Raw genomic sequence first — 22001 nt, forward strand, 5'->3', positions numbered from 1 at the left:
GAACAGATGAAAAAAAATCTGTTTTGATCAAACGCTCCCTGGACAAAGATATAATTCACTGCCTAGCTACTTTTCCAGTCCAATCTGATGTGGCTGGACTGGATTTGCTTTTAAAAGAAATCTTGAAAATGTCTCAGCCATTTCCATACAAATACAGAAGAATCAAAGCTTTCCTTTTTGTTTTAAGCCTGTCTAAAAACGTCCTGCTCTTTCCATTACAAGATTATCATTAGTCAAGGGTGGGCAGTGTGTTACAAGAATTACAGTGCTGTATGAATAGACGTAAGTGGACAACGGTAGTTAACTTGCATGCGTTCATGAACCGTAACCCTGCAGAAATAATGGCAATGAGTAATCACCAAATTAAATGTAGTCCAGCTGGGTATGAAGAATATCCAGCTCATTTCATAATCACTAACAAAATATGGGGAGTACAAGCCAAATTAGGGAAAGTGCAATTAGTTCACCTCTGTTGGAACATCAGATAATCAGGTTCAGGAACAAATTACAGGTTTCCACCCATCACATCATGTGCAGCTCACTGAATCCTGATACTTACACCCCTGTAAGTGCACCCTGTCAAACCTGTGTCCCATCCTGCGACTCAGGCTGCCCAGAGAAGCTGCGGATGCCCCATCCCTGGAGGTGTTCAAGGCCAGGTTTGATAGATTCCTGGGCAGTCTGATGTAGCGGCTGCCAACGCTGCCCACAGCAGGGGAGTTGGAACTAGATGATCTTTGAGGTCCCTTCCAACCCAAGTCATTCTATGGTTCTATGACCCTTGAGATCCAGTCTGGACGCTGAGGAAAGGTAGGGCTCCCTGACGACAGCTCAAAACAACGCAAATGCCACCAAACCCTCAGTTCATTTCTCTTCAGTATTTTCACGCAAACACATCAGAAGACAAACCACAGCCTAATCTATGAATGTCTGTTGTGAAGCATCAAATAAAAGCTTGACAACCCATCTTAGATGTGAAACAGTCACGCATCTAACTGGAACCAAGAGCCATGAAGTTTATTTGTGATATCAGCGTGGCTATATACAGCCTCTGTGCAAAAACTACAGGCTTAAAAGTAACAGCGGTGTCCCTTTCATGCCACTTTGGGAAGCGAGGAGAACCTTCCTTTCCAGACGCTTACAAAAACTATCTCCTTCACACACCCAGTCTCTGTTTGCATTCAGTTAGTGGATAGCTCAGGCTCCTATTATCAGTAGTACCGGTGTGGGGGAAACAGGTAACTTGAGTGAAGAAGAAATAGTATAGATGTTTGCCCAGTTTAACTATGCAAGTGTCATCAAATTTTCTCTGACCTTTCTTGGTAGGACACTCAAAGAGATACGGTTTACGGGTATAGGAAGACTTCACATTTTGTGCTTGCTCTTCAGCTCTTCTCCTTTAATTCTAAGGGAGTTTGAAGATGGATGAACAGAACTCAATCATGCTGATGCAAGAAAGTGCAATTTTATGATGAAAAGATTTAAGATTATGGTTTCTTCATAGTTGCCTCCAAGGCCTATTTGTCTCTCCCACAGGTAGCGCTTGCAGGTTGTGAGGCGTCCCTCAGTAAAACGTGTTTTATGGCACTATTGAATTTTGTGGTGCGTAATTAGCTATAAAATCCAGCACAGCATGGCTTAGTTAGACACCTCTCCCATCAATTTTACCAATAATGGAAACAACAAAAAGTCAAGAGAAGAAAGACACATTGCTGGCTATTGCTCCAAGTAGCAATCTGAACATGTTTTATTAGTGCCTATGAAAGGTCAACGCTATTTTAAACCCTGACAAGGCCCTTATGTCATGGAATTTTCACTAATTCCATTCCCATCGCCTCCTTTGGTCTTTCCTGGCAAATCCCCATACTCTCCTCCAGCTCAGGTGCTCAGGATCCCTCCTTTGTAGGATCCAAGAGGAGACAACGGGAAAAGGAAAGCTGGACTTCTCCCACACATGTAATGGGGGCACATGGAGAAGGCATGCACTGAAGTAGGAGGGCTCACAAAACCAACTCTAAACTTTTAAATTAACACAATCAGGGAAATGACTAAGTTAGAGACGCTGCTGTTATCAAAATGGTTATTCATAGAGTCAAAGCTGCAAGATAAGGAAGTTCAGTCCATGGATGTAGATATAATGAGGCTTGCCTGAATAGTTTCCAAATGCATTATAAGCTGTGCTCCTAACATCATAATGATAAATGAAAACTTTCTGACATAGGAGGGCTACTGCTCCAGTAAGTAAAGTTTGCAGTGGAATTACTGGCAAGATCTACTCGTTGCAGGCTCTCTAAACCACAGTTTCTTCACTCTTGCTATTCCTAATGGCTTTGCAGGAAATGGTATTTTGAAAATGCTCAGAATAATAAAAAAAACGTTTAAAACATTTTCTTTTCCCTCTCCTTTCCAGTCTATCTATTCATTGTTTCTAACACTGAGTTTTTCAGCTTTTTTGATTTTTTTTTCCCCAGCCATTTCCTCTTTTAGCTTATCCAGCTTTTTTTTTTTTCCATTTCTAATTAACTATGTGGCGCGCACATCTCGCCCTTGGATTTAAGTATTTGAATCAAGCACAATAGCATGGTCAATAGCAAATGCAAGAACCAACATTCAGCAGTTACTGCATGAAGCAAGGCTTTGGTCACTTTGCACTGCAGCAGTGAACACAGAAAACAGCAGTCAGTGGTGTTGGCACACTTACAGCCATGTGCAAAGAGGAGCCAAGGGAAAGCTGAGGAGCTCTAGGTGTCTGTGGGAGCACAGCAACGTTGAACACATGGCTTTCCAAGCTGGTTTGTGGGCTGGCAGAGCTGGACACCTGCAAAAGGAAGATCATATGAACGGAAACCTGTCGAAAGACATGACTGCGTTTCTAGATCAGTTTATTAATTTTCTTCTCCTCTTCTGCAGATCTAGGAAGGCAATGACAAATCGCTCGAGGACATACCAACCCAGTGCTCCAGGGAATTAAGGCCTTTAAAAGTAATCAGTTTCTCCATTATTGCCTCTACAGTCTTTTCATCAGTTCTCTACCCCAACTTGTTCATTCCTGTCTCTGCTAGACACTGCTTTTGTTGTGCCAGATTTTACTTCAACTGGCTGCATATTTTAGTGGAACTCTTCATCATGAGAACAGAAAACAAACATAATGCATTTTTAAACTGTCTTCCCACCCCCACAATGACAACCCACTGTGCTGGTTCTCTAACAATGGCACCGCCTTGGCAGTGACTCCCTGTGATCCCAACATCTTCCAAGATAGTCTGTGCTCATGTTTCAGAAAGACCCATAAAGATTTTTCACATGCCACTCCAACACCAAAATTAAGTCAACTCCCTCTAACTTATAACAAACTCATAGTGACAACATATGAAGCAAATCATATTACAATTTGTAAAAATTCAAAGAACCAAAACCATTCCATAGGGATATGTCCACAAATTTTCACAGCAATCCTCGGAGGCAAGTGCCTCAGTTACAGCTTTATCTGTTAGTAGGTATGGAAGCCCACACTTGATTTCAACAGAGCCCTCTGTGAATCAGAAGAGACTTCAGCACACAATTTCAAGAAAATGCTTAAAATGCTTTGCTGACTTGAATGCAGTTATTTTAACCGTTTGCTGGACCTCTTCAGAGTTCCCGTCATCTGAACAGTTACTACCAAAATACTGACAAAAACAACACGTCAGCTTTTTCTGAGCTGTCTCAGTCCATAGCTCAAGACTCAAATGTGTTACGGTCTCCTGATGTCACCCAGGTAATCACAGCTTCCTTTCTTCATAGGGCTGTCTGCACAATTACTGCTAGCGTTCGAAGACACTAAAACCAAACATTTAGCTCATGCAAAATGCATACTCTGTAAGAAGAACATGGCAATTAAGCTACAGATTAGCTTGTTCAACATCGACACTCACAAATTCCTCATTATCACTTATGTTAATTACTTTAGAAGTTACCTTAATTGCCTCTCCGGTGCTACAGTAACACCTTCTGAGTTTTAAAACAGATGTAAAAAATACTGCATACAAGTGTTCATGTTGGCTGAGCATTATGAGATGTTGTTAAATCTTCCAAGCAAACAGAAAAGACCAATTTGAGGAATTTTTTTGGCCATTAAAACTGTGGGGAGGTGGGACTTATTCTAGTGTTACATCTGCTGGAGAATATTTGTATCTTCCTGTCTGCTTGCAAGAGGAATTACTGTAGAGCAAAAATTAATTATTAACCGAGGCACTACAGAAGTCAGGAGAGTTGCTTGGTGTTGGAGCTTGCAAAACAAACTCAACATAAAAAAAGATAGTCAATACTCTGCACCTGGAGTAAATACTATGAGTTTTAGGAAAGGGTGCTGTAATTACCATATAGTACCAAGGAGTCAAACCTACTGCTTGGCATGCAAATAGGACATGAAAACTGCCCAGATACAAGCTACAGTAAGACACTTCGCATGCAGAAGCCTTTTCATAGAGGCCTGGATTTCAGAAATACCCTAGGAGAGTATGGGCGTCTCCTAGGACTTCTGTAAGTATCTCCTCATGCAGATTTGCTATCCAGCCAGAGGATCCCAAGGACAGCCAAACATGTGGCCATTTGAAACCACACCCTTGCTTCTCTCTGGGACCAGCCTCATCTCAGCCTCATCCCCCCCCTCATCTGGGGGATGGGGGACATCACATTACAAAGAAGGATGGGAATACAATAATGGAGTGCAACCAACCTGGTACATAAACTCACGCACGTTCATTCACAAACACCACACACCTACATGCACATAATTCTGTCGGTAAGCATGAAAATGCCCACAGAACTGCTCTGTGAATATGATGAGGAGTACCTGGAACTGGAAGGAGTCACTCTCTACTTGAGTTCCAGAGTGCCTGTACCACACGATGCCATTGTTGATGTCCTGCTGGGTAAAAGAGGTCGTAGGTGAGGCTGCTCTTCCATCAGGCAAAAGCTGCCATGACTCTGCTGGGCCATCTGCCGGCATTGGGACCAGAAGCACCACCTCACCTGGGAAAGCAAAGATGAACAATCAGGGCAGAACTTCTGAGAAAACAAGAAGATGATGCCTTTTCACCAACTAACAAGCATCCAAAGACAAATGCCCACCAACTCTACATTTTTTTTTTCCATCTAGAGTGACTAGAAGATACAGCAGTAAAGCTCCTAAAAATCACTAATGAACCTTCCAACATCCCAGTGACACAGGGAAATTTTATTTCCTGACTTGGCAAAGGACAGGTTAAACATCTTGTGCAAGGACACAGGAGAAATACATGGCCAAGCAAAGAACAGGATCTGCAAGTGCACACTTCCAAAGCGTATTTCTGCTCGATGACCAACACAGGTCAAGCTTGAGATCTGCCCGCCTGATAAACTGTGCAGAAAAACACTTTTTGGAGCTCCTGCTTAGCTCCTGCTAAGGGACAAGAGAAGTGAGACACAATCAGGGTTAAAAAGCATTGCAGCACACTATCCATCTTCCCCTCAAGGATACAACTTAAGTATCAGAATACAGCATACTAATTTTTTCAAGGTCAGCTTTTTTCCAAGCTCTTTTGGGTACTTATTATGCCAGAAAATATCCTCAACAGACTTCTCTGAATGGAAATCTTCAAATTGAAGAGCTCTTGAACTGACAAGAGTGAAAAAAAACCCTGTATCATAGGTTGTACAGAAAGTCTGTATGCCCTGGTTTGTAGCTCCTACTCCAAAGGGTGTGCAACTTTTGTATCCCTAACATTCAGCTTATTTCTGACTTCTGTATGGAGAAACAGGTTCTCAGCTGGACTGAAGTGCCACTGGCATTGCTGCAGATGTAAGAGGAGTGCAGGTTGGGGCATGTCCCACTTTATCAGCTTTCCTCACATATGCCCACAAGGACTCAATTTTGATGTTGCTACTGATATTCAAACAACTTTAATGTAAAAACATCATTTAAATATAATTTATCAAAAAGCAAGTGCTATGCACCAAAAGAAGAGTATGAAAACCGCGGTCATCAGTTCCACTGAGCCACACAAAATGCGAATACTTTTCCAAACCATTTATGTAAAGTGAAATAAAAACCTGACAAAGAGCTATATGATCAAAATAAATGGAATATTTTTCTGTTTTACAACACAATTAAATTGCCCGGGAGTTAGCACAACCTGTGAAAAAAAATGTATGTTTCCCCAATCTTTACTATTCTTGGTTATATACAACTTATCTGCTCTCTGCATAACTTGTTAGTTGGATATTGTGCTTTTTTACTCTTCTTAGAAAGTATCCCTCACAGCTACCAATTCAGAAGCCGTCTTTATTAAAAATCACTTCCACCCTCCTTACAGCATTAATCATTCTGTTATGCAAAATACTCATCGTAAGCTCTCTCAGTTCATTTCCCAAAACCACTCTCACATAGAGTAGTAAAAAAATAACTCAAACTGAAATATCACACTTCCATTTTATAATCACACTGTATGCATATATTCCCTTACCAGTGAAATCCACTGTGCTAACTACTTTCCCAAACTAATGCTTTCGGTGCACGGGAGTTCAACCCCTGAATCTACTGTGTGATTTCTAGAGATGCTAATCAAACCACCAAAGGTGTTAGGGCCTGCATGTAGTGTACCCCTCCCAAAGTAAGAGAAGAAACAAACAGAATATACAGCAGGTTTAAGCATGCCTGTGTGTCTTATAAATATTTAATTCAATCAGAAAGAAAAGCTCTTTTGTTTGCTTACATAGTTTATGAATATAATTTCACTGGAATCAAATTATTTTTAAACAGAAAAACATCTGTTGATAGGTTACACACAGGAGTGTACAGCTTGTGTACACTCAGGCAATTTCTTGAAATATATAGATTATATAGTTGCAATTTCCAGAGCTGTCCAGAGGATTCAGGCACTGAGGTCTCATTCTTTGTAAAGCAAGTGGATACACATCACTTCTTATTGGCTTCAGAAATTTCATTTTCTACGAATGAAACTTCACACAGACCAGATTATGGTTTAACAATACCTGCCCTCAGAAGAGAGTGTTTTTTTCAAGTAACAGAGCTATATTCAGGATCTTGTGTGCTGGGAGAAGAGACAGGGAAGACACCAGTTCCATTTCTAGGGACAAAATGAGGTTCAGCACAAAGAAATCCTTAGGAAGATCAACAGCTTCCTAGAAAGCAGCCATAGAGAACTAAATAAACCCCTGCAAATGGAGGGGATCTGGACCGATCTTCCTTCCCTAATTATATCCTTTCTGTTGGGTTTCAGGGTCTTGAAATAAAGGAGAAGAAGCACTCTTTGTTCACACCCTTGTCTACAGAAATACAGAGACTAATTCTTAAGTAGGATTATATCCCAAATTTTCTACAGGTACGAATACTTCTTCTGTTAGTCAAATACTAAGATAGACAGACAAGCCTTTCTTAATTAAGAATCCATTTTCTACATTTCTGTCTGATTTTTTCCTCTCTTTCTATGAAATAATATTTTAGATGAAACTTTGAAGATCATTGATTTCTACTGCATATTCCTCACTTGAAGCTACAAACTCATTTGTGTTATTGCAATTAATTACAGCAGAGATAATTATGGTGGTACAAATTCAAGTTTATAAATTTTAGTTAGGGTTAGGCAGCAGGAAACAAACTCCTCGGGGAAAAATTCTTGTTTTCATGTAAATGCTTATTAAAAATGAGAAGAGAGTATTTCATCTGCAGAAGAAAATACAAATTAACTGTTTCTCTTCTAAATTGCAAAAATAACATAATGTATGTCTCCAACAGGCACTGGCAGTTGGTAAAGAAATCAGCCTGTCCTTAGAGCAAAAGGTAAAACCACAGCACTAATGCTGCTAACGTGACACTCTAATTTTATTCAGCTCAACAGACTAAAATTAACACTACCATTTCATAGAAGTACAACATGTATTATTTATAGACATGGTCCTAATGAAGAAAACAGTGATGTCATTTCTCTTTTTCTGTTTATATTCCCTTTCTCTCTGCATATGATGCCTTCTCCTATCTACCCAGATTCTCCAAATTTCTATCTCAGTCACAAATCGTAGCACCTTTCATACTTGTCAGCGTGAATACAGAGGATATTCTCAAAGCTGCGGTCCTACGCAGGGGGATGCTTGTGAAAGCCATTACTCGTAGATACAAGATAAAAGCCTCCCAAAAGGAATTTGGAGACAAGAATTATATATGGACGCAAATGTCACCAATTTGTGTTTGAGTCAATAACCTCTTCCATTAGTAGAAATTTAATCAGATGTCATGGAGTTTAGGGACTTCTCCAATTGTTTAACGTAAACTTTTGCTCAGCAGTTTCGAGAGATACTACTCTGTGCTGCTCTTAAACAAGACATTAATTATGGGATATTATCTTCTGGCAGTGAGTGAGACTCTGCTCTCACAAGGCACTAAATTGACCAAGATTTCACTATTCTTAGAGAAACACACTTGCAGAAGGTCAGGTTACTAGATAGAATAATAGTGCTTAATTACTTTGCATTGCAACTGAACCAGAAAAAGAGGTTAGTGGCATTTATTAGTAGAGTATTACAACGAAATATTCCCTCAAAGGCTACTCATTTGGGGAAAACGTCATGGAAGGATCAACTCTGGTACATCTGTGAAGAACATCCTTTTCCCCGGAAGTAACCAGAACACTGCACTTTCATTTAGCAGTTAGAGACTTTGACACATGCAGGGTTAAGAGCAACACACCCTACAGCTGCTTTTTAACAATAAAACTCCAAAGAACTTTACCATGTCTTGGCTGGTCCTTGATGATGTTGTAAGTTATCTCAGAGTCATGGGCTCCAGGTACCTCGGCGTGCAGAATTGTCTTGGAGATCTGCAGCATGCCTCCCTGGGGCACCCAGACCAGGGAATTTGTCACCAGCCGAGGGCTTCTGTCACTCTGCATGTGAAGGGGACAGTGCAAAGAGACTTAGCTGAATGTCACTGGTGCTGCGCTAATGGAAACTGATTTAAAGTGAAAAGGACAACACCAAGTATTTTGTAGCTTTTTAGACATTCAACCCTGGTTGTCTGCTTCAAGAAATGAATGTGCATTTTTCACCTGTATCCCTTGGACCCACTTCTAACCCTGCCGGACCGACCTTGCTCCAAAGCGTTTTTAATTTCCTATATCCAGTCTTAAACCTTCCCAATTTCAGTCTCCCTCCATAATTTTGTCTTTTACTGCCATCCTCGTTCCCTCTCCTTTTGACTTTTGACACGTCTTGACAGAATTTATCTCCTTGGCACAGTGGAAAATTCACTACCATCATCATTGGAAAAAATGTGTCCAGTATCCAATTGGCACTTGAAATGTATGCGACAGCTTGATGAGATTCACTTTTTCTCTCACTTCTCCTCATTTTATTTCTAAAAATACACACTGTTCTTACAGAACAGACAGAAAAATCTCTCTATGGCACCTCCAGTATCTTCACATGCATCCCGGTTATCATGAGAAAAAACAGGTTCAAAATCAACCTCACGCTTTTCTAACAGAAAATGGGGATCATTCTCACAGCTTATTGCCATTTTTTTTTATCCAATATTTATTCATTCATTTTTGAAATCTGGATTTCAGGACTGGATGCAGTCATGGTTTCCTGACTGATGTATACTTCCAGTAACCTTACTCCGGCATTCAAAAGCTGTATTAGAGCCCTTTGAGGCTCTATATTACTTTGTTAGCTCATGCTCTGTTAGACAGCCCACCAAAATCTGCATCCTCTTCAGTGCCAGGGTTCTTATAAACCCACTTGCTGTAAATGCAACTTCTGTTCTTGATTTCTGGAGATTCACCTTGAAACTGGCTGTACTTAACTGCATAATCAGCCAAAATCTGACAGCTTCATGTAAGTGATCACCTTTCTCCTCATCACTGTACCACATAATAACATGCGACCCAAAGAACTAATAAAAAATTCATTATCATTTTCTTCCAAATCTGCAGTGGAGACACTTGAGAGGGTTAAAAAGGTTATTAGAAAAATAACAACATTAAAGGACGATTTCACATCTCCATTTTGACATTTTTCTGCCAAGCATTTTTCACCCATTAAGTTTGTACTTACTCTGAAGGATTAATTTTTAAATGCCACATGATACTGAATTGAATCAGGTCAACAGCTTCCCAGCATAACAGCTTTTTATCTTTTTGGAAAACACCAGAAATAAGCCAGACCTAGTGCCAGTCAAGAGAACCCTGCCAACATACATGATAACTTTTTTTAGGCTAGTGCCTTAGCACACAATTAAGAGTATGAACGAACTCACTGCTCCGGAAAAGCATTTTCAGAGAGTCTGGGGAGGCCAACATCCTTCCTGATCAATGCTACCCGTCTCCAGGGAGGGCAAGACGCAGCATTCTGCAAATGTGTTACAGACTGCTGACCTGAATCTCTTAGAGCGGTCCAAGGACCACTCAAATCTTTGAGTTCAGTCTTTGCAGACCTGTACACTATCCCACTGTAACTGGCAATGACTGCAATTAGCAGTGCAACTGCAGAGGCAGCTGAGATTTGGTAGATCTTGCATGTTGTGAAGATCCCAGGTTTTATGATGTGAATGGAAACAACCTGCCTGTTCAACAAGACCTAACACACACTCCACAAACAACCATCTCTTGTCCGTTTCCCCTATTCACGCCAGCCTCTTAGGAAGGAAAGGTATCCATACCCCATCAGAAATAGGCATATCACATCTGAGTTGGTCTGACCTCATCTGACTTACAGTACATAGCCTGCGATCACATTTTCTAGGACACAGGCTCACTGTTCCCCATGGGAGCACCACTGGTGTTTCTTTGCCAGAAATGGAGCACCCGCAGGTCTCCAATTAACTTCACAGAAGCTGTAATTGTTCAAGAACGTCAACAGAAACATACAGCGGAGGAAATCATTATTAAGAGTTCTCAGAACAGAGACTGGCTATTCAGACTCCAGTAGGTCAAATGAAGTGTTTCAACAGGGGCAAATAGCAAAAAGAAAGCTGTTAACAACCAAAGGGACTAAAAAAACCCAAACACCTAGAAGAAAACTAGGCACCCGCTGTGAACAAACACAACCCTCTAATTCATAATACTTAGAAGGTTATGTCATCCTTTTATGTTTTCACACTTTCACCACAGTGGATTAATGTCTGAAAATTATACTGTCGGAGTCTATTGAATAGGAATCCTACAGATGTCCTTTCACACCAGGACTTACTAAATAAAACCATCCAGCAATACATTATAATAAGCTTCATGTACTTGATAAGTAGCCTGGTTTAAAAACCACCCCTCAAACTCCCACTCCTCCAGCCAGGGTCCTACCAGGCTCTTCAGAAATCTCTGGATGTAAATCAATGTCATGATTTTATGATTTTTGTTATTGTATATTTTGTTGTTGTATAACATCATGTAAAGCACTGGGAGTTAATGAGTCAGTGCTCCAGTTCTGGGTACCTGCTTCTCTGAAGAGAAGAACTACATACCCCAGAGGACTTTGCATTCAGAGGGAAAGATAAAACTTGTCGCAAGTCACGAGACTCTCTTTTTTTGCTGGCCAGCAGCGACTGTGTGTTCTCCAGCTGTTTTGTCTTCAATTTTAGAGTAAGGCCTTCGGTTTTGGACACTCTCTCTCTCTCTCATTTTATTTGATTTATTAGCCTCAATTCCAATTATATTGCATTATATTGTGTTATCTTGCATTCCGATCTCATATTTATCATATTTTACTTTCCTCCTCAGATCGTTGCTGCTGTTCTGTTTTTAGGCCCATCTCCCTGCTCTTTCTCCTTTTCCCTTTCCTGGGGTGTGAGTTCGTGGGTGCCCTGCCCCACTAGTCACAGAACTGGGCTGAACCAGCCTGTGAACCGTTGAGACCCGCCCCCTGCCTTTCCCCTTTTTTCAGGCCGGTGGGCCTGTGGGCTGGCTGTCCCCCTGTCACAGACACAGATAGATCTAGAGATAACTCCATGACAATCAAGGAAAGAAAAAAGTGTCTTTGCATGTATGTCTCAGCAATATATTTTCTGAAAGAAACCCTGCATCCAATTCAGTTCCCAAGGCTACTTCGCAAAGATGGTAATTAGGATGAGGCAGAACCTGGGTGTCTGCCAGCTCTACCCTCATACTAAAAGCTGTTCCACTCTCACCTCTGTCACCACCTTCATTCCTCTCTGTAGTCAAGCACTGCACATAAAGACTTGAAAAGATAATGAGAGACAAGGGAGCATAAAATTGGCTAATGAAGGAAACCATAACCCAGCAATTCACCCTCTCCGGCACTTACAACAGGAACCTGCTTAATCAATCAGAAAAACAAAAAAAACAAAGTTACAAACAACGGAGTGGTGTCCAAATGTTTTATAGTCCCTGTGATCTTGTGTTGACTCCTCAGGGCCACATGAGGGTAATGAAACCAGAGGTGGGGCTGCTCTTATTCTGTGACTCTAGTAACTCAGTATCAGCCTTGTAAGCAATCCTTTTTGATTTGCAGATGGTTATGTCACTAATTACCATTAATTACCACTTCAGATCTAGGAGCACCCTTGGGGTCCAAACAGGATCAGTCCTTCCTTGTGCTAACTACACACAAACGTAAGTAGGGCTTATAAACCCACCTCAAAATTTTCACGCCCAAAGCGCTGCAAAAGACATCTAATACAGCAGAGAAGAGGGCAAAAGAAGGCTAACAGCATTTCCTCTTAACTCCCTTTTATGGAGTGGAAGCACACAAAGATTATGTAATTCTCAGATCCGTACATAAAAAAGACTCTGAAAAGTGGACTCTTCTTATTACTGTTCCACATTGACTAAGGAATAAGGAAGTGCGCAGTTGTATTTTTTTTTCCTTCTCTTTTATTACAGTAGCTCAATACCAGAATCGAAAAGCATCTTTACTTTTTTTTTTTTTTTTTTTAAGACTCCACCACACAAATGGTGTGGTTTTTGCTTTACTGGGCTGGGGTTAACTGCATCAAAAAAACAACCAAAGAAGCACCACTGTTTCTAATTTTACTGCTGTAAGCCCTGTAAAATTTAATACAGAGTGCCACTTCATGTCCACACACAGAAGACAAATAGCTGTTTTTATAACTATGAACTGCAATAAAAATAAGAAACAAAAATTTAAATACTGATTAATGATTACTGAATGCAGGTCTCTGTGCTCTGCCATAAGAGAATTTATCAAGCATACAGAAGCATCAGATGAAGGATTTCAATGGGAATCCCTGACCTTGAGAGACGCTAACGTACTCAAGACACACCCTATCAGCCAAGCAGTTTAATTCAAGCACCTTCATCAATCCCATCACTTCAGCCCAGGGAGCAGTTTTACTATCACACCAGCCCTCTCCCTTTCCATCCACTCATTCTCCAACTTATCACCCTTATCAGGGCAAAACTCTCACCTGCAACTTCAGAAATAACACTTAAATCTTTAAATCTCCAAAATACAGACCCTAATTTTTTGAAGCTGCACAACCTGAGCTGAACCACTCCCACTGCAAACCAAGAGTTCCTGCAAACCTTAATCAATCCACTACTTTCTCCTGACTCTGACCGTGGCCCAACACAGGATTCTGCAATATTTCTCCAGACTTCTAATTCGCCTCCAAGCGTTTATGTCACAGCAAGTACCTTGGGAGCGATCTTTATGCGGAACAGGATGTTCTCGAAGTGGTACCCATCATTCACTTGTAGAAGAACTGCATCATCCTGGGTGTCAGAGCCATCATGAGCATAACGTAGCGGTCCACCAGCAAGGTCATTGAGGTGGAACATGTGGATTGAAGAAGCTGAGTCCCTGGGAGGTTTGATCAGCTGACCATGATGCGGAGGCTCTAAAACCATCAACATGACATCTTGAGGATTGTCATCATCTCTCACATCAAGCAACAGGTCTGTTATAGTTCCAATTTCTCCTCTGCGGACAAGGAGGGCCTCATTTCTCACCACATATGGGGCCTGAAACACAAAAGCACCTCTTAGCTGTTTGCTAAACCTTCGTGATTTAATCGAGTCTGGAAGGAAAAAGGTGGGGTTAAAGAAATCAGTTTGCTTCATCTCTGGAAGCCTGTTATATCTCAGCAGTAGAGGATCACGCTCCGTATTTCCCCCCTAGTAGGAAGATCTAATAATATCTAGCAGTTTAGACTGATTTAATTACATTAAAATAGGATTCTCATGCCACAGCAAGCTTAGCAAGGCAAAATACTCTGGACATTTATACAGAAAGCAATTTAGTTATCAGCCAGAGTCTGCATTCCCTTGCTGTCTGCACGGATAAGAAACAAGGGACACAGCTTTACTTTATCACCATCCATGGAAATTCAAATGTAAATGTGGATCCCAACTATTTTGGAAGGACTACACTTTGGATGTATGTCAGCAGGCCCACCTGGAGCACAGACACCTCCGATGCTGAAGATTCATGTACGTGAAACAGCAAGTTCCGAGCTGGGGTGGGGATGGAGACGTATCACATTTTCCCTGTGTAGAGCCTACAGCTTTGATAACTTAGATACCTCACAGATGCTTGAAAATAGGATCCCCACAACCTGCATGTGTAGGCTATCTGACTAAAATGAGCTCCAGAGAGGGAAGAAAGGAAGCAAATCATTCTGATGGTGAGACAAACTGAGAGGAAGAAGCTTGAATTAATACTTCTAAGCAGAAATAAGTTCATCAGCTATCACTGAAGGATGTGCTTTTACTTGTCTTGAACTAAGTCCATCTCAAAGACAGCTAAACTGGGTGTCATCAGCACCATTACTTATTTTTCTTTGAGGACTCCTCACAGACTCGCAGCATGCTAGAAAGATGACCAGCTAGAGTCCACATTCCTGCTGATTCAGATTAGTTCTCTAGTTCTTAACCATCAACAGTACTCAAAACTGCAGTCTCTACTGATCACAATAAACATCATCTGCCAACAGTAATACCTTGCCTCAGGAGGTGGGCAATCCTGGAGAGACTAAGTCAAAGACCAGGGAACATTCATCAGAGCTAACTGCTGCCATCTTACCTGCGTACAACTGATCAGGGTTATTAACCATTGACAGGAAAAATTCCTATTATTAAAGCTCACTTATGTATTCTGGGGCAGTGACTGCAGCTGTTACTTAGGTGGATGTCCTACCGAGAAGAACAAGAGATTAGACTAAGAAAAGATTTCAGCACCGGCCAGAATCAATACACATGGAACAGAATCAAAATCCATGTTTTTTTCTTACACTAGAAGTCAAATCAGAACAATTTAGAAGTTATCAAATGACTCATACGGAATATGATTAAAAGCAACACAATGCAATTATATATCTAATGCCTAACTAAGATTCCTTAGGATAATTCCTAAAGAACATTAAATACATTAATTAGGACACACACACACACACATACAGAGTATAGGATGTAGCGATCAAGTAAGCAGCTCACCATATTTTTGGGCTGTTGGTTACATTCCTACTACAACCAGCATGAAGCACAGAATAGCACCTTCCAGACACAAATCCACCCACGATGGTAATGATTAGAAGAGATACATTTCTTATATTAATCATTGTGAGGATGGATGCTGAGTCAGGCTTGTAAGCACGTAATCTGCACTAAGAGACAAAGGATGATTTCCAGTTACTGTTTTAACAAGCCACTTAATGCCTCTCTGAAGGTGTAAAAGGGCCTTAAGAATTGATGATTACCATTTGCACTTTTCATACTGAAGAACATGCCAAGTAGCCACAACAACTTCAGATCAAGCACAGCTATTTGACAAGCTTCCAATTAGGCAGTTTTTCTACAGAAAGAGTTCAGTGCAAGCTGCAGTCATCTTGGAAACATGGATCCCACTCTACCAAGCGAGCCCATGGTGAACATACTGCCACCGCTCTCAGCAGTCAGCAAGGAGCTAAGCTTGGGCAGCTCCAGCACATCTGGAGCATCCTGCAATGTCGTGCCCTCACGCGTGCATCTTGCACGCCTCTTCATGCCTTGCCTTTTAGGGAACCTACCTGTAGAAAATGATTCATGAATGTATTGCCTGTTTAGCATCTCTTGGGTGATGCCCTCCCACAGTATGATGCTACAGATTTTAACTAACAATAATGAGCGATTTGGACACTCGACAGCACCATCAACTTGACTAGAAATTGAGAATAGTTTAAGAGAGACACTGTAAATGGCTTGTGTTCATTTAACTCCCAGCTATCCTAGAATAGAACATTTAAGTAAAAGCTATTGACTGTCAAGGCATCCCTACCATAGGAATCAATCATCATTCAATTGCCCTGCAGTAAGAGACTGAACTAGATCATCTGCTGATCCAAAGAATAATTCAATTGGTAGGGACTCCTTAGCCCTCACTGATAATGGTTCTATGATTGCACAGCTACAGTTCCCTCTACAAGCAAAATTCGATGGGCCAGCTTCTTCAGTCACTTTATCAAAGTCCAGTTCTTCCAGATGACTCTGGCTGCCTCTCAACTAAAGTTGAACCTCACCTGCCTGACCCGACCACTAGCTTGAGTATTGCCCAGCTCCTTTGTTATCCTGCAAGAAACCAGGGCTCCAAATGGTAAAAAACTGAGGTTGTTTCCAAGCTTTGTTACCTTACCTGTGTTGAAAATGCTTGAATGTTGATCACCTCAGGATGGGAGAACTGTTGATCGCTGACCACCAAGGAAAGCTGTCCTGTCCTAAAGAAGTTCCCAACGAGGCAAAATACAAGGTAATATAAATGAAGTAATCTCACAGGACTCAATAAATACATCGTATGTATTTTAAAATATTACACATTCAGCAAAAATAATTAACTTAGCAGAAGATGCTTTAGATAAAGGTTTTGCAATTCTGGTTTAATGGAACTTTTTCCTGAAGAGTAACAACAGTCTCAACATATAATAAATACATTTAACTATGAAATAATATATCCTCATTTCCCTTTAACTAATGTTACCCACATAGGATGATGCTTCCAGCATTAAGTACTGATTCTAAATGTCAGCTATTCTCAGCCAAAGAAAAACGCCACTTATACAGCTTTGAAACAGAAGCTCCCACTCTTCAGCACTTTTGTTTCTTATTTATTTTTCAGTAATGCCTCCAAGAGCCTTGTAAGGTTTCTCATGACAAAATCTTCATGTTTCATTGTGACTACCAGGCAGCAGAACAGAGCATGATACAGAAACTCACGATGCTGCTTTAATTCTGGTGAACATGAGCTAACCCTTAGCATCAGAGGGACATACAGAAAATCTTACTGAAATCAATGATCAAAGAACACCCTAATATCTACAGGCAGAAATTTAGAGCAACTCCATGGGTATCAGTCTGGACCAAGGCTTTATAATGATGTAAATCAAGAGTGAAATTTGCCAGGATGACTGGCTCACTGCCTGGCAGCAAGAGAAATCTGCTTCCTTGCAACTTGCTTGCAGTGTGAGCATTGCCAGATGCTAATCACTGCTAATTGTCCCAGAACACTAACAAGGCTTATGCTGCAGGCAAAGCAATGATGACTGAACGCAGGCTATGCTGCAGAGCTAATCGGTGACAACATCTGAGCATCTTCCTGACAGTTTCAGGGAATTGTTGTAAGAACCAGCATAACATACCAGTGCTAAACCCACAGGAGACTATGTTATGTTTAAGATAGAATCCTGTGCCACAGTTTTGGCAGATGATTTACCATTACACCATATATCATAAAGGAAAGTTCTGTACCATCATTTCCACTATGGCAAAGTATCTCAAAAATACGATGAAGATATATCTAGTAGCAGCGGGAAGCGTGTTTCACTGTAAGGACATTTCCAAGGGGCAAAGGAATACCTGTTTTCAAGATATATAAGTTTTCTTAAGGCAAGAGCTTAGAAAAAGTATCTATGCAGTTATACCTGGATTTCTCTTTGCTGTGCACAAAGCGGACTCTATTCTCTTTCACATCCTTGAAGCTGAAGTGGTCCCCTTTGCTCAGCTGCACTTCTTTGCCATTCATCACCATCACTAGCCTGCCATTGGAGGGAGCGCTGTCGATACGGAACAAGAGCCGTCCTGCATCACCATCCAGATCATGCACATCCAGTAAGGAGAGGTCTAGAGGCTTTACCCCACCAATCCCTACTGTGAGGGTACTGTTTACACGGAAGCTTGAAGGATGCTTGCTGGCTAAAAAAAACAAACAACAACAACAACAAGAGAAAGTAGAAGTGTTACTTAGAACATTGATTCAGTAAAGACAACACTTAAAAAATGACGCGTATTGCCATTGTGCATTTTATGAAGTGAAATGCTGGAGAAAAATAGCTGCCAGCTTTTAACAGCCACCACAAAACTGCACAAAATTGAGTTCCAAAAATGTCTCTGAATGAACATTACTTCTGGCCTTAAAATATGCTAGAAGCCTGCCAGGTTAGATGCTTCATAAGGAGAGACACTCACCTTCGCACTCCCTGGTCCACTTGTTCCCATAGAATCCCTGTCCACAATCAGAAATGCAAATCTTGTTTCGCAGAAAGGTGGTGCTGTCACAGAGGTGGCAAAGGCTGTCACTGTCACACTCCAAGCAACCATGAGGACAAGCTGCATTAGATAGAAATAAAAGTACTCCAAGTACATATTTAAGTCTTACACAGCTTTTATCCCACAAATACAACTGAAACCTTTCTAACAATGTATTTTTAATACTGAGTTTCTATGGACAGTGTATCTGAGCTGAATCTCATTACTCCTGCATTAGACATATGTAAATGCAGATGCAGCCTGTTATTTAATACTCAAGTTGACTGCAATATCTCAACAGTGAGTTAAGACAGCGAAGTGCCTCGATGATCTTTGAGGTCCTTTTCAACCCAAGCCATTCTATGATTCTATGATTCTCTTCACCTCAGCCTTGCACATAAAAAACAGCATACAGAACGCAGCCTACAATCCTGGTTCCTCTCCACCACATCACACTCACTTTGCTTACCTATGCATTTTCGCTGTGCGTGGTCTGCATAAAATCCCTTCCCACACTCATGAACGCACTGAGTGTTCAAGAGGAAAAATGGGGCTTCACAAAGGCTGCACTGGTTCGATTGGTGACACTGAAGGCAGTGCTGATCACACCCTAAAAATTACATGCAAAGAGTGAATTCAATACCACTTCTGACTGCTTCCCACGCTATGCTGTAAAGTCCCCAAGCACCACAGCTCCGTGGCATGCAAGCGGTTGACAGTAGCGAGAGATCTGATGTGTGAGCACATCTTCCACGTGCATCAACTGGAGACAACAGGGAAACCCACTGGTAGAAGTGTAAAGAGGTAACACTCAAGAAGAACTCACTCTGGCACGTGTCCGACTCCTTGTAGAAAGCTGTGGGGCACTGTTCCACACAAGCTCCTTCGTGGAGAACACTGCCCTCCATACACTGCAGGCAGTCAGTCCTCAGGGGGCCTTTACAAGCATTACAGCTCCAGTCACATTCTGGAAGAGAAAACATCCAGAGCCCTCTCCAGGGTGAATAGCTCGCTCTATACATAAACAGCTTAGTTCAGTAAACTTAGTAGAATAAAAAAACTGTTAAAGATATACTAAAGACAAATAAACAAATAAACAACCCCTTACCAATGATTAGTACTGAATGGCTTACTACACAGGATATGTATTTCTTCTTCCCCTCTTGGACCTAACATGTCCCAGCTACGTCAAATTTGTGCAGACTCAGCTATTGTTCAGCATTAGCAGGGGGGCTGGACTCGATGATATCCAGAGGTCCCTTCCAAACCCTACAATTCTGTGATGCTGCAATTCAGACCTGCTTTCACTGGCACAGGTTTCTTGCCCATAAAGCCTGACTTTAACCCATGAGTATGAATGCTACTTCTCTGCAAACAGTGTGTTTGTTGCTCATAATTATCCACCCTGCTTCATCAGTCTCATCCTTTCAAATGACTGTGACTGAAAGAAAATGCAACTGTTGCCCCTCACTGTCCAAATATGTGACTGGAAACCAGAAAGCCTCCAGAACCAGACCGAACAGATCTGTCTTCAGATGCCCCTGCAGTCTCTTCCCTTCAGTCTTTAACAGAGTCCCAACCATGCACCTGTGCCAAAGGGCTACTCAGGCTGCCAAGACTACTGTTTGTTCCTTGGTGGCACTGAAAGGGCCTGTATCAGTCATTAATGACAGATGCACTTAACTGACGAGACAGACAAACAGACAAGAAAAATAGAGGGGATACAAAGACTCACTGAAATGAGCCCACACAGCAAGTCCAAGGCAAAGCCAGCACAAGCACCCTGCCTCACTCCAACACACTCAACACTAGATAATGCTACCCTTCTGAACAACTGCACTGCTGAAGGGATGATGCTACTCAGTTCAGGTAATTGAGAGCTAGTTTGAAACGAACACTAAGCACTCATTTGTGTTATATCATCACATGGTGGGGGCAGCACACAGTAAAGCCATGTTATCCTCACTGATTTCCATTATGGAACATTCTCCTTGGAAGTTTTGGAAATCCTTCAAGCTATGTGTCTTTTAAATCACTCTAAATTCATTTTTTGCAGTCATTCAATGATGCAGTATTTAATAAGACAGAAAGAAGCAGGTAAATACACAAGGCCCTATAAGCACTCTAAAACAGATTTACACTGCTAAGCTTGCTCATTATTCAGCTGACCCATGACTAAATGAATTCCAGGCCCTGACCCTTGAAAAGTTTGCTGGCTCACTTACTAAATAATTTACAAGGGAAGGATTTGCAGTAATCTTGTTTTTCACTGAAAAGTTGAAGAATATGATAGATGACTGCTGAAAAAGAGAAAAAGTATAAAAATCTCACAAGTTACCTGTCACTGAACAACTCCCCTCCCTCTACACATATTTTAAAGCAGGCTACTTATACAGTTCATGCTGCAATATATCATTGTTAGTCAAACAACTTGTAATTTTTTTTTTAAACCAGCACTGTATTATCACCTTTGCAAGTCTTGGTTGAAAAATCCAGATAATACTGCTGAGCACAGCTCTCATACTGGCATTCCCCAAATAACAGGACCTTAGCTGGATCTCTGCAAGACGTACAGCCTGCAGCCGATTCACAGTTCAGACACTGGCTGTTGCAAGCTGTGGAAAGCCAAAGACAAAGAAAATTACTCTAATTACCAATGCACCAGCCAACTGCGCAAGTAAAAATGATATTAACCTGCAGTCTCTCTACTCGAGGACTTCTTTCGGAGACACTAGTGGAGACTTCAGAATTTTTTCTTTTTATGTTCCTTCTCACAGCCTTAAAAATATAAAAAGCCTCCTTCCATTTGAAAAAGACTGTAATGCCTCCTAGCAGAACCTCATGCTGCTTCTTCCTCTCCTCTGGGAAGGTCAGGCTAAACAATAAACTTGAATTCGAATCCCCAAATAACTGTCTTCCCTGCCTCTGTCTTCCTCAGTCTCTTTAGGTAAACTGTGCCTTACACAACTCCAGACTTAACTCATAAATGCACAAATTTAGGGATCATAATGGACTGCTGGAATCCAGTTCGTAAGCCCTGGTGGGATGAAAGATCCATTAAACTTCACTCACTGCTTCTTACTTTTCATTTGCAAGGTTTAAAATTTTGGAGTTCTAGGGTGCAAGTAAAGATGACAGGAAAAAAAAAATAATCAGAGATTTACTGAATCTAGGTCCAAAAGTCAGAGATTCAGATTACTTCAGCTCAGTCCTTTGATGCCCTTAGTCTAAACTTGTAGAAATCCATTTTCATTTGCTTTTAAATCGTTGGATTCTTGCAATCACAAAATTGCCAAATACAGAAGTAAATGTGAAAATAATGACATTGCTCTTTTTGAAACGTGACCCAAAGTCCTTCAAAATTATTGCTTGTTTTATCTCATCTCAAAAATGTCACCAAAAGTCTCTAATTTGTTGAGGTGCAAATGAACTCCCAAAAAAATGTTTATCTAAAGAATCGAGCAACTATTTTCAGGTGCCAGTTCCATTTCACCTAAC

General features: G+C 41.1%; 1 protein-coding gene across 3 annotated transcripts in view; it reads right to left on the reverse strand.

The window, feature by feature from the left end:
• The window catches only part of FRAS1 (Fraser extracellular matrix complex subunit 1), a 169246-nt gene that overhangs the window by 38954 nt on the left and 108291 nt on the right, over positions 1-22001 (reverse strand). For 2 of the 3 annotated variants that reach the window (XM_021395041.1, XM_021395043.1), the window contains exons 22-31: positions 20972-21118; positions 19330-19470; positions 18973-19113; positions 18444-18584; positions 17900-18170; positions 16618-16699; positions 13647-13973; positions 8768-8921; positions 4835-5013; positions 2702-2818 (exon numbers count right to left, since the gene is read on the reverse strand). In XM_021395041.1, the coding sequence (XP_021250716.1) occupies positions 2702-2818; positions 4835-5013; positions 8768-8921; positions 13647-13973; positions 16618-16699; positions 17900-18170; positions 18444-18584; positions 18973-19113; positions 19330-19470; positions 20972-21118 (1700 nt within the window). The remainder of the gene's footprint in view (positions 1-2701; positions 2819-4834; positions 5014-8767; positions 8922-13646; positions 13974-16617; positions 16700-17899; positions 18171-18443; positions 18585-18972; positions 19114-19329; positions 19471-20971; positions 21119-22001) is intronic. The other variant, XM_021395042.1, reaches the window with a different exon arrangement.

Source organism: Numida meleagris, chromosome 4 (assembly GCF_002078875.1).
Source record: "Numida meleagris isolate 19003 breed g44 Domestic line chromosome 4, NumMel1.0, whole genome shotgun sequence".
In the NCBI taxonomy this organism is placed as follows: domain Eukaryota; kingdom Metazoa; phylum Chordata; class Aves; order Galliformes; family Numididae; genus Numida; species Numida meleagris.